This window comes from Antechinus flavipes, chromosome 2, assembly GCF_016432865.1.
Source record: "Antechinus flavipes isolate AdamAnt ecotype Samford, QLD, Australia chromosome 2, AdamAnt_v2, whole genome shotgun sequence".
Classification (NCBI taxonomy): domain Eukaryota; kingdom Metazoa; phylum Chordata; class Mammalia; order Dasyuromorphia; family Dasyuridae; genus Antechinus; species Antechinus flavipes.
The window spans coordinates 325,197,122-325,211,587 of record NC_067399.1 but is presented as its reverse complement, the minus strand read 5'-3'; the positions used below and the strand labels follow the sequence as shown (position 1 = coordinate 325,211,587).

General features: G+C 35.2%; 1 protein-coding gene across 1 annotated transcript in view; it reads left to right on the top strand.

Annotated features, from left to right (window-relative positions):
- TBPL2 (TATA-box binding protein like 2) overlaps nt 1-14,466 on the top strand; it is a 69,980-nt gene extending 55,514 nt beyond the window's left edge. Inside the window, exon 7 of the mRNA XM_051977712.1 lies at nt 13,992-14,466. Within this exon, the coding sequence (XP_051833672.1) occupies nt 13,992-14,068 (77 nt within the window). The 3' untranslated portion in view covers nt 14,069-14,466. The remainder of the gene's footprint in view (nt 1-13,991) is intronic.

Here is a 14,466-nt window from a genome sequence, read left to right as displayed (position 1 = left end):
CTGAAGCAAACAGGGTTAAGTGATTTAGTATATTAGGTTAATTTTTTAAAACTATAGATCTCTTTGAGAAAGTCTTGTAGTATTCTAGAGCTTTTTTAAAATTAGCACAGTTACTATTATAAGTGCTGAAAACATAAGCCTCTAAAGGGCCACCCTGTATTTAGGAATCTTTTCCTACTTGGATTTAACTTGGTGGAAGAGAAAGAATGCTTGATTTGGGGTCAAAAGACTTGAATTTGAATCTTGACTCTCCCATTTATAACCTATGTGAGACCCTGAAGAAGGGCTGAGAGGAAGAAAATAAGCAGTACTAGGCATTATGCCAACTGTTTTACATATATTATTTCATTTGAATCTTCCAACAACCTCCGGAAATGGGTACTATTTATTATCCCCATTTTACAATTGAAGAATCTGAAGCTGAAAAAAGTAAAGTGACTTGCCCATGATCACACAGTTAGTAAGTATCTGATGCTAGATTTGAATTCAGGTCCCCTAATAACAGTTTTATTCACTGTGCCACCTCATTGCAATCTGAGTTTCAGATTTCTTGTCTATAAAATGAGAGTTAGACTAAATTACCTCCAAGGTTGCTTTTGTTTATGCTGTCCAAAAGCAGAATTTAAACTGGAACCAGGATCTGTCTTCTGCCATTCAAGCTAACACTATAAGCCAGGTAGTCATAATGATTTGCTCAAGGGGACTGGGTATGAGTGAGCCATTGTTTTCTCTTTGAACATGCTTAGTAACATACTCCTATGACTTTGTGGGACATACTGTTTGACAGTAACAAACATTTTTAGAAAGTTTATGTGTCTTTATTTCATGACTCATTTGATATCAAAAAACAGTTGAACAAAATTATCTTTTTGGTTGCAACTTTCAAGAAGTGTTCTCATTGTGTATATGGATGAATGGCATAATGCCTTTAGGACTGCTTTTTTTTTTTAACAATATTTTTTTTAATCAACAATATTAGGATTTTCTATTCTGAACTTTTTTTTTTAATTTTAAAGTAGTGTAGTATTATGTTGCACAACTAATCGTGGTTGTCATTCCTCTCTCACTCTGAGAAAAAACATCAGATTATCCCCCTCTTGCAGAGAAAGCAAGATTAAAAGAATATAGAGGGGAGGAAAGGAAAAAAGTTATTAGCTCTAATCTGGGAGTCCTGACTTGTTCAGACAATGCGAGGGCTCCCCATTTCTCTTGTGCATTGGTTGATCATGCAGTGCTGATTCTAAAATGTTGGTATCTGTTCTCTGTGGCAGCTGCCTGTTCCAGTAGCTTTCCCAGCTCTTCATGGCTCCTTTGCTGCCATGATCCACTATGTGTCTATAGTCCCTTCTTTCCATGTACTGACCAGCTCTTCCTCCAGACACTACCCCGGAGCTAATATGCTTTCCTGGTTCTGTGTGCTTACCTGAAGCTAATAGTTCTTGTCTCACAACCTTTCTGCTGCTGCTTATTCCTTAAAAGAGAAGGGTTTACTTTGCCATTCATGCCTGGACTCCATTGGACAAAGGCTAAGAGAAGGGCAGTATATAAAACAAGTACCATTTTACATTGTCGTTCAGTTATGTCTGATTCTTTGTGGCTCCTGGACCATAACGCACCAATTCTATCGATGGGGCTTTTTTGGCAAACATCCTCGAGCAGCAGTTTGCCATTTCTTTCTCCAGTGGATGAAGACAAACATGGTAAGTGACTTACCAAGACATAAAGTGCCTGAGATTGGATTTAAATTCAAGGCCCAAAGCTTCATCCACTGAGCCATTTCTCCTGTTTTATGTTCTATTTATTTTTTTAAATAACTTTTTATTGACAGAACCCATGCCATGTAATTTTTTTACAGCATTATCCCTTGCATTCACTTCTGTTCCGATTTTTCCCCTCCCTCCACCCTCTCCCCCATATGGCAAGCAATCCTTTACATGTTGAATAGGTTACAGTATATCCTGGATACAATATATGTGTGCAGAATCGAACAGTTTTCTTGTTGCACAGGGAGAATTGGATTCAGAAGGTATAAATAATCTGGGAAGAAAAACAAAAATGCAAGCAGTTTATATTCATTTCCCAGTGTTCTTTCTTTGGGTATAGCTGCTTCTGTCCATCCTTGATCAATTGAAACTGAATTCACTCTCTTTATCGAAGAGATCCATTTCCATCAGAATACATCCTCAAACAGTATCATTGTTGAGGTATATAATGATCTCTTGGTTCTGCTCATTTCACTTAGCATCAATTCATGTAAGTCTCGTCAGTCCTCTCTATATTCATCCTGCTGGTCATTCCTTACAGAACAATAATATTCCATAACGTTCATATACCACAATTTACTCAACCATTCTCCAATTGATGAGCATCCATTCATTTTCCAGTTTCTAGCCACAAACAGGGTTGCCATAAACATTTTGGCACATACAGGTCCCTTTCCTTTCTTTAGTATCTCTTTGGGGTATAAGCCCAGTAGAAACACTGCTGGATCAAATCTCCTGTTTTATGTTAAGATGCATTAATTTCCCTTAAAAGGGAAGATAAAGCAGGTCTTGAAATTATCATTTGTCTGGCTTTCTTGCAAGCAGAGGAGGGGAAAACCCAATCTTTGGGTACTCAGTATTGAAAGTTTACTAGAGTTACCACTGACTTGGGGAAGAAGGGGAGAAATGCCTTTCTGACTTAGTGTGACAGTTCATGAATGTGGAAGCAGAAGGAAGTAAACTGCATTTTATCTGTTTGTTATATTTTTTTCATCATGAATAAGGTTGGTTTTATTCTACTTTGTGACTAGAGTACTTCATATATTCCCTTGGACTAGCCTAAGCTAAGTTTTACCCAGAATAGCTCTTTTGTCTTTCTGCTATAAAAATCTGACATATCCAAAATGGAAAGCCATATGTTACTTAGCAAGAAATCCAGGGCATTTTGAAGTACTAGCATAATATACCAATCTATTTTATTTCTATTGTGCAAGATCCTCTAATCTATACAAAATTGGATCTTTCCAGTCTTCTTCTGTCCTGCTGCAACGGGTGATATATTAATTCCATCCCTTCCCATCTTTTCTGCCAAATTGGTTCCACTATCATCCCCACTCTTTCTCTTTAATCTTCAATCTTTCTTTTTACAGATTTCTTCTCTGATGTCTACAAACATGCCCAATCTCCCATCTCAAAAAAAAATTTAAACCCTTCATAAAACCCTATAATTCCCCACTAGCAATCATCTCACATTTCTCTTCCCCTTCTCAGCTAAATTTCTTGAAAAAATTGTCTACACTTGATACTGATAGTTTCTTCCCATTTTCTTTGAAACCATCCAATCTGGCTTCTGACCTCATTGTTCAGTGGAACCTCCTCTCCAAAGTTACCAGGGCTATCACAGTTATCACATCTTGATAGCCTTTTCTCAAGCCAATTTTGCTTGACCTCTGCAGCATTGACATTATTATATCTTTTATCCTCCTGAATAGTCTTTGCTCTCTAGGTTTTTGTGGCACTAGTCTCACATGGTCGCAGTGGCTTGAAGACAGGTGCTAAAATATTGAATGTAGTAAAATGTGTAACATCCAGATTACTTTGGATGAAAGGAGAAGGCTATCAAAGCAACAGAAATTAGATTTATATTTTAAGCCCATACAGATGACACAAGAGGATAAAATAGAAACTGCCTGGTTCAACATTTTATTCTTTATCTTTAAGCCACTATAACTATTCTTCAATAATCCCTAAAATTCCTACAAGGCTCAGTTTAGCTGAGTGCAAGTTTCTGTGCTCTAGCTTTTCCATGCAGAGGAAACAATACATAAGCAAACATGAAAATGGTGTTATGGCCAGATTGTTCCTTAATAGATCAATCACATTTAAACAAATTTGAATTTCCAAAACAAATGTGGCAGAAGAACTTGCTTTTCTATAAAAGTATTTTAAAATGCATCTGGGTGGAACAGTGGTTAGAGCACTGGGTCCGGAATCAGAAAAACCTGAGTTCAAATCCAGCCTTAGGCATTTACTACCTGTGTGACCCTCGGCAAATTAATCTCTGTATGCTTCAGTTTCCTCAAATGTAAAATGAGAGTAACAATAACACCTAGCTCACATGATAATTTGGGTTTGTTTTTTGTTTTTTTTTGTTGTTGTTGTTGAGACAATTGGGGTTAAGTAACTTGCCAGGTCACACAGTTAGGAAGTATTAAGTGTCTGAGGCTGGATTTGAATTCAGGTCCTCCTGACTTCAGGGCTGTACTCTATCCACTGTGCCATCTAACTGCCCCTTCACATGATATTTGTGAAAATCAAATGAGATAATATTTGTTAAGTGTTTATTACAGTGCTTGCCACTTAGTTGGCATTTATAAAGGCTTCTACCTTCCTTGATCATTACATATTCACTTTGGAATTCTGTAATGATATTATTGAATAGTAGTTCTTTTTCATGATTTCTGAGAGGTTGTTATTCTATAACAATTCTTGAAAAGATCAGGAATCAGTACTGTGGATTCAGTGCTCTTTATCTGAAACCTATCTCCCATCCCACTATTGCTATGAAAACACTTTTATCTACCAATTGAGTTTCTTCCTCCACTAGTTCTTCCATTTTTAGGCACCAGAGTCACCAAATCAATGGTTTGCTGAATTTATTTCTGAGTTAAAGAAACCAGTGATCTGAACCCATTCTCTGCCACTTCTTATATTTATCTTTTTATAAGCCTTGATACAAACTACATGGTTAAAATGTACAAATATTGAGTCCTAGCTTGCTGCTTAAAGTATGTTAGTAGTATCTCAAATAAACCAATGTAAGTACTTAGTAGAACTATTCTCTGGATTTAACCACATTGGAGACCAGGTATCTGCTTTGCTATCATCACACACAACTTCCTTATCAAACTCCAGGTTCTCTTATGTAGTCCATGTATGTGTGGTCTTTGTCAATTAGTATATGAAGCCCTAATGCTTTCATAGGCTGCAACAGAATTGTCCTCAAATATTTTGTATAGAGGAATTGGGACACCATGGTTGCCTTTGATTCATCAATACAGTGATGCATTTCATATTTCTATGGGGTTGTATAAATCCAGATGAGATGGAATCACAAATGAAAATGAGATCATGCTTACCATTTTTAGGGTCTCAACTGATCATTACCTCTGCCCTTTTTTCTGTTTTCCAGAGTTGATTCCTTTGGAATTCAGTCCCTAGTGCATTGACTCTAAATTCTCTCTCAGCGATATATAGGGATTTGCAGGAGCCAGATCCTCCTGACTTCTGAGAACCATTTATTAAATTTTCAATGTGAGCATTTACACCCCAAGAATCAGCAAATACTGATTTGAATTATTGTTTTGTTGATTGTCTAGACTTAAAGTGATGGAGAAAATAGTAATGAAGCAAATTAAACTTAAAAGTGTTCCATGCATCCATTTTTTCAAAGAGCCAGTTGTTTAACATTTACCAGTATACTCCCAAGGTATATATATATATCCTTGATATATCTGTCTAGACCACAGTCATAACCCAATATAAACCTTCATAAAACCCTGTAATTCCCACTAACAATCATCTCACATTTCTCTTTCCCTACTCAGCTAAATTTTTTTGAAAAAATTGTCTATACTTAATTTTGATACTTCTTCTCTACTTTCTTTGAAATTCTCTAGTCTGACTTCTGAGCTCATTTTTCAATGGAACCTGTTCTCCAAGGTTACCTTATAACAGTGGTCACATCTTGATAGCTTTTTCTCAAAACAATCCTGCTTGATCTCTGCAACAACTTTACCATCTTTTTTTTACTGCTTTTCTGGAACAGAGGTTGCTTTGGCTTCTGTTCCTAAGCCTTTTAACCCCTTCCAAGAGGAATGGCTCTGCCCATTAGGTCATCTCCAAGATGATCCACCTTAACTCCCTGCAGCAGTGTCTAACTGATCCAGCCCACCCCTATGGACAATTTGGAACAGCACCAAAAAATCTATTTCCTCAGCATATTCTTAGGCGCCTCTTTATGACAGATCAGTTTTTATTTTTACAGAATGCTGGGCATAGGGGTTGGCAATATATTTTTTTTTAAGTCCTTAGATTTGTTAGTGCAATGAATAGGGTTCTGGGTCTAGATCAGGAAAATCTGAGTTCACAAATGACTTCAGACATTAACTGTGTATCCCTGAGAAAGTCTCTTTTTTACTTTTGTTTGCTTCAGTTTTCTCTTGTGTAAAATGGGGATAATAGTAGCACTTACCTTGCAAGATTGTTGTGAGAATCAAATGAGAAAATATTTGTAAAAAGTGCTAAGCATGTTGCCTGGCACATAGTAAGCATTATATAAATGTTTATTCTTTTCCCCCTTCCTTGCATATAAGTCATAGTTATATCAACAGTAAGATATCACACTGAGAGTTTGAACCATCAAATAGCTCTATAAGAACTGTATCTTAGATCCCAGTAGCTTCTTCTATCTTGAAATAAAAGTAAATAGCTCCTGCTGAAAGGTAGAGTAGTAGGGACTTCATACAGATATTAGCAATTTTTCTATCACCAAACTGGCTAACTTTTGCAAACTTCAAATACTGGATTTTCAGCGGACACACACACACACACCCTTTCCTACTTTCTAGCTTCTTGCAGTTGGGAGTTGTGGAATTGATTTTTCCCTCCCTCTCACAGTCTCTTTGTAGATGCAGGTCCAAGATGAAAACCAATCTATTTTATGATCATAAGTTCAGCACATTAATAACCATTAATAGTTTGGGGAAGATGATAGAGGAGGAAAGTAGTGATGAGGAATTGGAAAAGTAAAAGGTAATTTAGCTAGTGTCAGAAAGTGCTGAGGAAATAAAGCTAAATGACTCAGTAGATATGCTGAGGTTCAAAAAGATTTAAAAAAGGTTGGGGATAGCAGACTGGTGTCACGAGGTGTTTCAAAAGAATTTGAAGGTTTGAACCCATCCCCAAGTCAAGGGACAAAGTTTATTGTAATTGTAACATCAATTGAAAGTTTCAAAAGAATTTAGCAAAGAATCAAGAGCAAGAAGATAGATTTATAAGACAAGGTTAGACCACAGCTTACAGGTAGGTTTGAGGGGTGGTCTATTTACTATTGTCTCTGGAACTTGGTTATCACTGACCAAAAGATTATTTATCTGACCATCAGTAATGTTTGTAGAACTGTTCTAAGGCCAGAAGACTTTAGAATCATTGACAGATAGATTGTTAAAACAATTGTACTCTAAGGTCAGAGGGTCTCAGGATCACTAATATATCTTCCCTAAAGTCTAAGGAAAGAAATATTATTGCATTCCTAGACCAGAAGACTTTTACAATCATTGATGGACAGATTGTTAGAACAATAGCACCCTAAAGTCATGGGTCCTTAAAATTATTGCCATATTTCCCCCAGAAGTCAGTCCTGGGGTCAGATAGAGTGTCAGTCCTGGAGTCAGGAATACTCATCTTCTGAATTAAAATCTGGCCTCAAATTCTAGTTGTGTAACCTTGGAAAAGTCACTTACCCCTGTTTGCCTCAGTTTCCTCATCTGTAAAGTGAGCTGGAAAAAGAAATGACAAACTGCTCCAGTATCTTTGCCAAGAAAACCCCAAATGAAGTCATAAAGAGATGGACATGACTGAAAAACAACTAAACAAACCAAAAATGTAATTCAGTGTGACTATATAATACCATATAAAGCAGCATATTCTGTGTCTTCACTCAGCAATTAGACACAAACTTAGCTTTGTGGGATAGATATCACCTCTCCAGAATTAATCCATTGTATAAAATGTTCTGTGACTAGTCCATTATTTCTGTACTATCCTCTAGACATGAAAAATAAAAAACTTTTACATTGAATCTTCATTTTTGATGGTATTTGTTGTAATTAAATTTTTCCTGAAGGGGTTCCCCATGGTAGAATGGAGGAGACTGGGTCAATCAGTAAACATTTATTACATGTCTACTATATTCCAGGCATTGTACTAAGTACTGGAGATTCAAAGACAGGCAAAAGACAATGGAAAGTAAGCATGGGAAAGAGAGATGTTGGGACTTCGTTTAGGTTTTCTTCGTAAGGAAGGAAATAAGGAAGAATGCTTATTTAAAATATCCTCCATTAACTTCTGAGGAGCTGTTCTTGAGCAAAGTTGGCTACTGGTCCTATATGCCAAAAAGTTCTATGCCCCAATCATCCTGTAGAGCATTTAATTTTGTGGTGAAATAGAGGACCTCTTAAACTTTTTCTACTCGTGACACCATGTCTTTTCATCCAAGAAATTTTGATGAGACCCCAGGTATATAGATATAGAAATCAAACATTTCCTGATAATAAATCATAATTTTGTGACCCCCCACATTCAGTTATGTGACCTCATATGGGAATGTAAACCACAGTTTAAGAAGCTAGGGAATAGATTATGGTTCTAAAATAAATTTTTTCAAAGAATTCCAGAATCCTTTGAATATGGTTATTAATGTAATCATCAATACCATTTGTTAACCAAATATATTTTTATAACTTAGATAGAACCTGCTGTTTTACATTCAGCAAAGATTTCAAGCCTAGATCATGCCAGTCTAAACTTGATCTTTTTTTTTATTTTCTAAGGTTTCTTTACCAGTAAATCATGTAGATAGAGAATGCCTACCAAAACATTTGACAAGATATAGCCTGCTTATTCTTATGGACAAAATAGAGATATTTAAGCAAGTGTGTGCTGGAAAATATTTAACAACTAGCACTCTGGAAAAAAATTATACTCCTGACTTTTAAAAAAAAGTGTTATTATGGCTTTTTATTGACAAAACATATGCGTGGGTAATTTTTCAACATTGATCCTTGCAAAAACTTCTGTTCCAACTTTTTCCCTCTTTCCCTCCATCCCCTCCCCTAGATGACAGGTAGTCCCATACATGTTAAATATGTTAAAGTATATGTTAAATACAATATATGTATACATATTTATACAGTTGTCTTGCTACAGAAGAAAAATCAGATTTAGAAAGAAGATAAAAATAACCTGGGAAGAAAAAAAAATGCAAGCAAACAATAACAGAAAGAGTGTAAATGCTATCTTGTAGTCTACACTCATTTTCCAGTGTTCTTTCGCTGGGTGTAGCTGGTTCTGTTCACTACTGATCAATTAGAACTGATTTGGATTCTCTCATTGTTGAAGAGAGCCATGTCCATCAGGATTGATCCTCATATAGTCTTGTTGCCATGTACAATGATCTCCTGGTTCTGTTTACTTCACTTTGCATCAGTTTGTGGCTCTCCAAGCCTCTCTGTATTCATCCTGTGGTCATTTCTTATAGAACAATAATATTCTATAACATTCATATGTCATAATTTATTCAGCCATTCTCCAATTTTTTTTTTTACAATTTAATGGTCAGCTTTATTTTTATTTTATTTTATTTTATATTTTTATTTTATTTAATAATAACTTTGTATTGACAGAATCCATGCCAGGGTAATTTTTTACAACATTATCCCTTGCACTCGCTTATGTTTCGATTTTTCCCCTCCCTCCCTCCACCCCCCCCCAAGATGGCAAGCAGTCCTATATATGTTAAATATGTTGCAGTATATCCTAGATACAATACATATTTGCAGAACCGAACAGTTCTCCTGTTGCACAGGGAAAATTGGATTCAGAAGGTAAAAATAACTCAAGAAGAAAATCAAAAATGCAAATAGTTCACATTCGTTTCCCAGTGTTCCTTCTTTGGGTGTAGCTGTTTCTGTAGCCATTCTCCAATTGATGGGCATCTACTCACTTTCCAGTTTCTAGCCACTACAAAAAGGGCTGCCACAAACATTTTGGCACATACAGGTCCCTTTCCCTTCTTTAGTATCTCTTTGGGGTATAAGCCCAGTAGAAACACTGCTGGATCAAAGGATATGCACAGTTTGACAACTTTTTGAGTATAGTTCCAAATTGTTCTCCAGAACAGCTGAATCTGCTCACAATTCTACCAACAATGAATCAGTATCCCAGTTTCCCCACATTCCCTCCAACATTTGTCATTATCTTTTCTGTCATCTTAGCCAATCTGAGAGGTGTGTAGTGGTATCTCAGAGTTGTCTTAATTTGCATTTCTCTGATCAATAATGATTTAGAACATCTTTCCATATGTGTAGAAATAGTTTCAATTTCATCATCTGAAAATCTGACATTTTAAATTTTAAGCTTAATGATACTTAATAATACTTTTCTACAACACCTTATGTCTTGACAATTAACAAAGCAATAAACCAAACTTCAAGTTATAATGTGTGGCAATTTCTAAAGTGTATATGCTCACATTGCAAAATTTATAAAATTATCTTGCATCAAATCAAGCTGGCTCCAGCTTGTCCAAATTTAGGGGGAAAATGACAGTAAGTTGAAGCTGATTAAATGACCTGGCCTGATTAGTCATTAATGAGATCGATGAAGCTTTCTGGATCTCCTGAGCATCATAGGTCTTTTGCCATTCATCTTTTTAATTAATTGTTTGAACTGGCATACGTGACATGATTATCAAATTTTCACATGACACAAAGCTGCAAATGGATAGCACCTTGGATTAAGAAGAATCCCCTCAAAAAATCTCAATAGGCTAAAACAATGAGATGAATCAAATGTGATGAAATTAAGAGATATAAAATGGGACAAAGTACAGCTAGAAGAAAATTTTCTGAAGAATTCTAAAAGTTTTAGCAGGCCAAGTTCACTATAAACTAACAACAATATGACTTAGCCATCAAAAAAAAAAAAAAAATGTGATTTTAGATTGTAAGAGAATCATAGTACCCAATACACAGGATGATGATTTCACTATATTCTATGCTGGCCAGACTTCATCTGAACTGGCACATTTTAGACAGGATATTGATAAAATAGAGAGTACACAAAGGAAAACAAGCTAAAGATCTTGCATTATTATGCCATTTGTAAATTCACTGAATGACTTTTAAGTGTTAAACATAAAGAAGGGTCAGTTAAATGGATAGAGCACCAGCCCTGAAGTCAGGAGGACCAGATTTCAAATCTCATCTCAGATACATAATACTTCTTAGATGTGTGATCCTGAGCAAATCACTTAACTCTAACTGCCTCAGCAAAAAATAAAAATAAAGAAAAAAAATTTAGGGGGATGTGATAGTGATTTTCTTTCTTTCTTTCTTTTTTTTTTTTTTTTTTGCTGAGGCAATTAGAGTTAAGTGGCCCAGGGTCATACAGCCAGAAAGTGTTTAGTATCTGAGGCCAAATTTGAACTCGGGTCCTTTTTACTTCAGGGCTGGTGCATTATTCACTGTACCACCTAGCTGCCTCTGTGATAGTGATTTTTCAAACAGTGGTGATAATAATAAAAAGGAATAAGATTAATTCTGCTTAACCTCAATTAATGGAAGTTGTATGTGGAAGTTGTAATAGAAGGCTAGAAAGAATGGGCTAGAGGTCACCTGATTGAGTTCCCTCTATTTGATAAAATTATAAGATATAAAGGGTCATAACATAGACAATGAATTATTAAGATAGTGAAATTTGCATCTTATAAAAGGTGTCAGACTTGACTCAGACCTGAATGATCTATTGGAAAGAAAACAAAACAAAACCAAGTGACATCTTCACAACTTATAAAGAAAGTATAAAGAAATGCTTATACTTTGCTTCTCTTATCGGAGGCATGAAGAAAGAACTCCATCAGTTTGGTGGAATTTGAAGATAGTAGCTAACTATTAGCTGACTGAAGGATCAACCCCACCCCTGTAGTCTTTAAAAAGCTAATGATCTCTGCAATGGAAATTACTAGCAAAGATGGGCAAGGTGACAGGAACAGAGAATTTCATTACCCTCACCTCCATGGCAGCATCTCACAGACAGGAAGTTTAGTTATGAGTTGAGTAAATTGGTGGGAACAAACAAGCTATTGAGGAAGAACCCAGCAATTGAGTGGGATTCACTCTTTGCTTTTTCCCTTGAACTTCTCCCAGAGTGCAGTAGGATAGGATTATTCTTCCTGCCTTCATCCCATCAACAATAGTATTTTGTGGGAAGGCAATTTGCCCAACATGAAACCTTATACGTAGCAGTGAGGACATCCATAGACTCCAGTTGTGAAATTGAACCACAATGACAGTCAGGTTCAGGGAATGCTTTGGAGCAACTTACTCAGCACTGCCTAGGGGAGAGCAGCATGAGAATGCCACAAGAAAGAAAAAAAATCTCAAAGCATTTCAGTGCTAGACATGTGAATTGCCCTTGTTGTCTATGTTTATTACCACATACAAGGGTATATAAATACTGATTCTGGTGGGGGTAAAATGTACACAAGATTTACTTTTAAGTTTAACTTGTGTTATTAATATTTTCTTCACTCTTTTTAAAATTATTTATTTAAAACTTAGAGAATAGAAAAAAGAAAAAAAGCATTGTCATATGCTCAGAACATGAAATAATTCAAAATATGAAATAAATTTTCATTTCAAGAAAGCCTATATAATAAATACTACTTGTAGGTAAGACTGAACTATATTTGTTTGCCCTTTGTTTCTCTGAAAGTGGATAATATCCTTCATAAATCCTAATCTTTCTATATTTTTTCTGATTTTACCAATTCACCATTTCCTACAACACAGCAATATTCCAACCTTATGCTATCAAGTTATTTTATATCCTCTACAACAATACTGGTGAATATGGCTGACATATAACATAGTTTATTTTTTCTCTTTTGATTAAACATATTTTAGCTTTAACTTTGACAACAATAATTACTACTACTTTTTTTTGTACTAAATTCTACTCCTGATCATTATTATTATGTTTGTATGTATCTCTTATTTCCTATCATACTGATAGGAATATTCTGCTTTACTTCTTCTACCTGCTACCTTGCCTTACCTCCAAGGATCCCTCTCTTATCCTCTCCCCTCACCCTTTCCCTCCCTCTTTATCCCATTCTACTTTCTTAATTATAAACAAGAAAAATAAATCAGACCATGATTTGCAGTTTTTGCTGATTTTTTAAATTGCCTCTCTTAATTCAGTATGGGTTGACTCCAACACACCATTGTGTGTATGTCTCCCTCAAATAGTGTATTGAGTGTATATATTGACTCTTCCCATTGCTTTTGTTGTATTTGTGGGAAAGTGCAATCATGGTTTGTGGAGAGAATGTTTAATACTGTATATTTTATGCCACTTTATCTTTGCCTTTGCTACAAGCAAATTGTGTCAATATACAAGTGAATATATAGGAAGGAACTTGTAAGCTATTGTTACCCATAGAATGCCTTGAACCTAGAGCGGACATACCCCTTGGGACCCAATCTATATATATAAATTATGGAGATAAGATAGAGAAGAGAAACGCATAGCATTGATTTCAGGGAGTTTTTTTTTTTTTTTTTTTTTTTTTTTTTTTAACAGAGATGTCCAAAAAGAAGAATGATTTACCTAGGGAATTAGCAGGCTTATCTTCACTAGTGTTTCTTAAGCAAAGACTATATAACATTTTTCGTGACTGTTTTAAATGGAGTCTCTTTGTAGTGTAGACTGGACTCATTGACCACTGATATCTCTTCTAATTGTAGCCTATGAACTACAATAGTCATGTCCTCTCAATTTTACACTCCACACATAGCCATGTTATTTTCCTACAATAGGACAACTAAAAAAGAAGATGGCCATAGGAGTTGGGCTATTTAACTGGTAATAACAGTGAAGTTTGAGTCATAAGAGTTGTGACTTTGGTTTTTAAAATAGAATCTGTTATTATCTTAAAAATTATACATGATTATTTAACATGTATAGGACCCTTGCCATCTGGGGGAGGGGATGGTGGGAGAGAGGGGAAAAGTCAGAACAGAAGTGAGTGCAAGGGATAAAATTACCCAGGCATGGGTTCTGTCAATAAAAAGTTATAATTATTTTAAAAAAGAAAGAAAGAAAGAGACTGGTTTAAAAAAAAAAAAAAAACTATACATGATTAACTTTGCTTTTCTTTTGTAGGTGCCAAAGAGCGTTCTGAAATCTATGAAGCATTTGAAAACATCTATCCCATTTTAAAGAGTTTTAAAAAAGCCTAAATATAATTATTAAGAATCCTTAGAAAAATATTAGTTTATATATGCACAAAAGCAATCCACTAAAATCAGATTTTTCTATTATTAAAACCAGCATAAAACTGAATCAGTTTGCCAATTTATGTATTCACAATGTAATCTTAAGACTTTAAATGTTACATTAAAGTATGCTGCTATCTCAAAAGCCACATCTTTTCTGAAATCTAAACCTTTCCATCTTTTTTCTAATAGATTTGTTGAAAGTACTTAAATGATGAAAAAATAATTTTTGATGACATTAGAATATAATTTTTGTATTTTATTTTTTGAACCTGGAAATATACATTTACTTTTGAAATAAAATGTATGAGAGATAGCATAGATTTTTGAGAAGTACAGAAGTACAAAACAATATGGTTGTC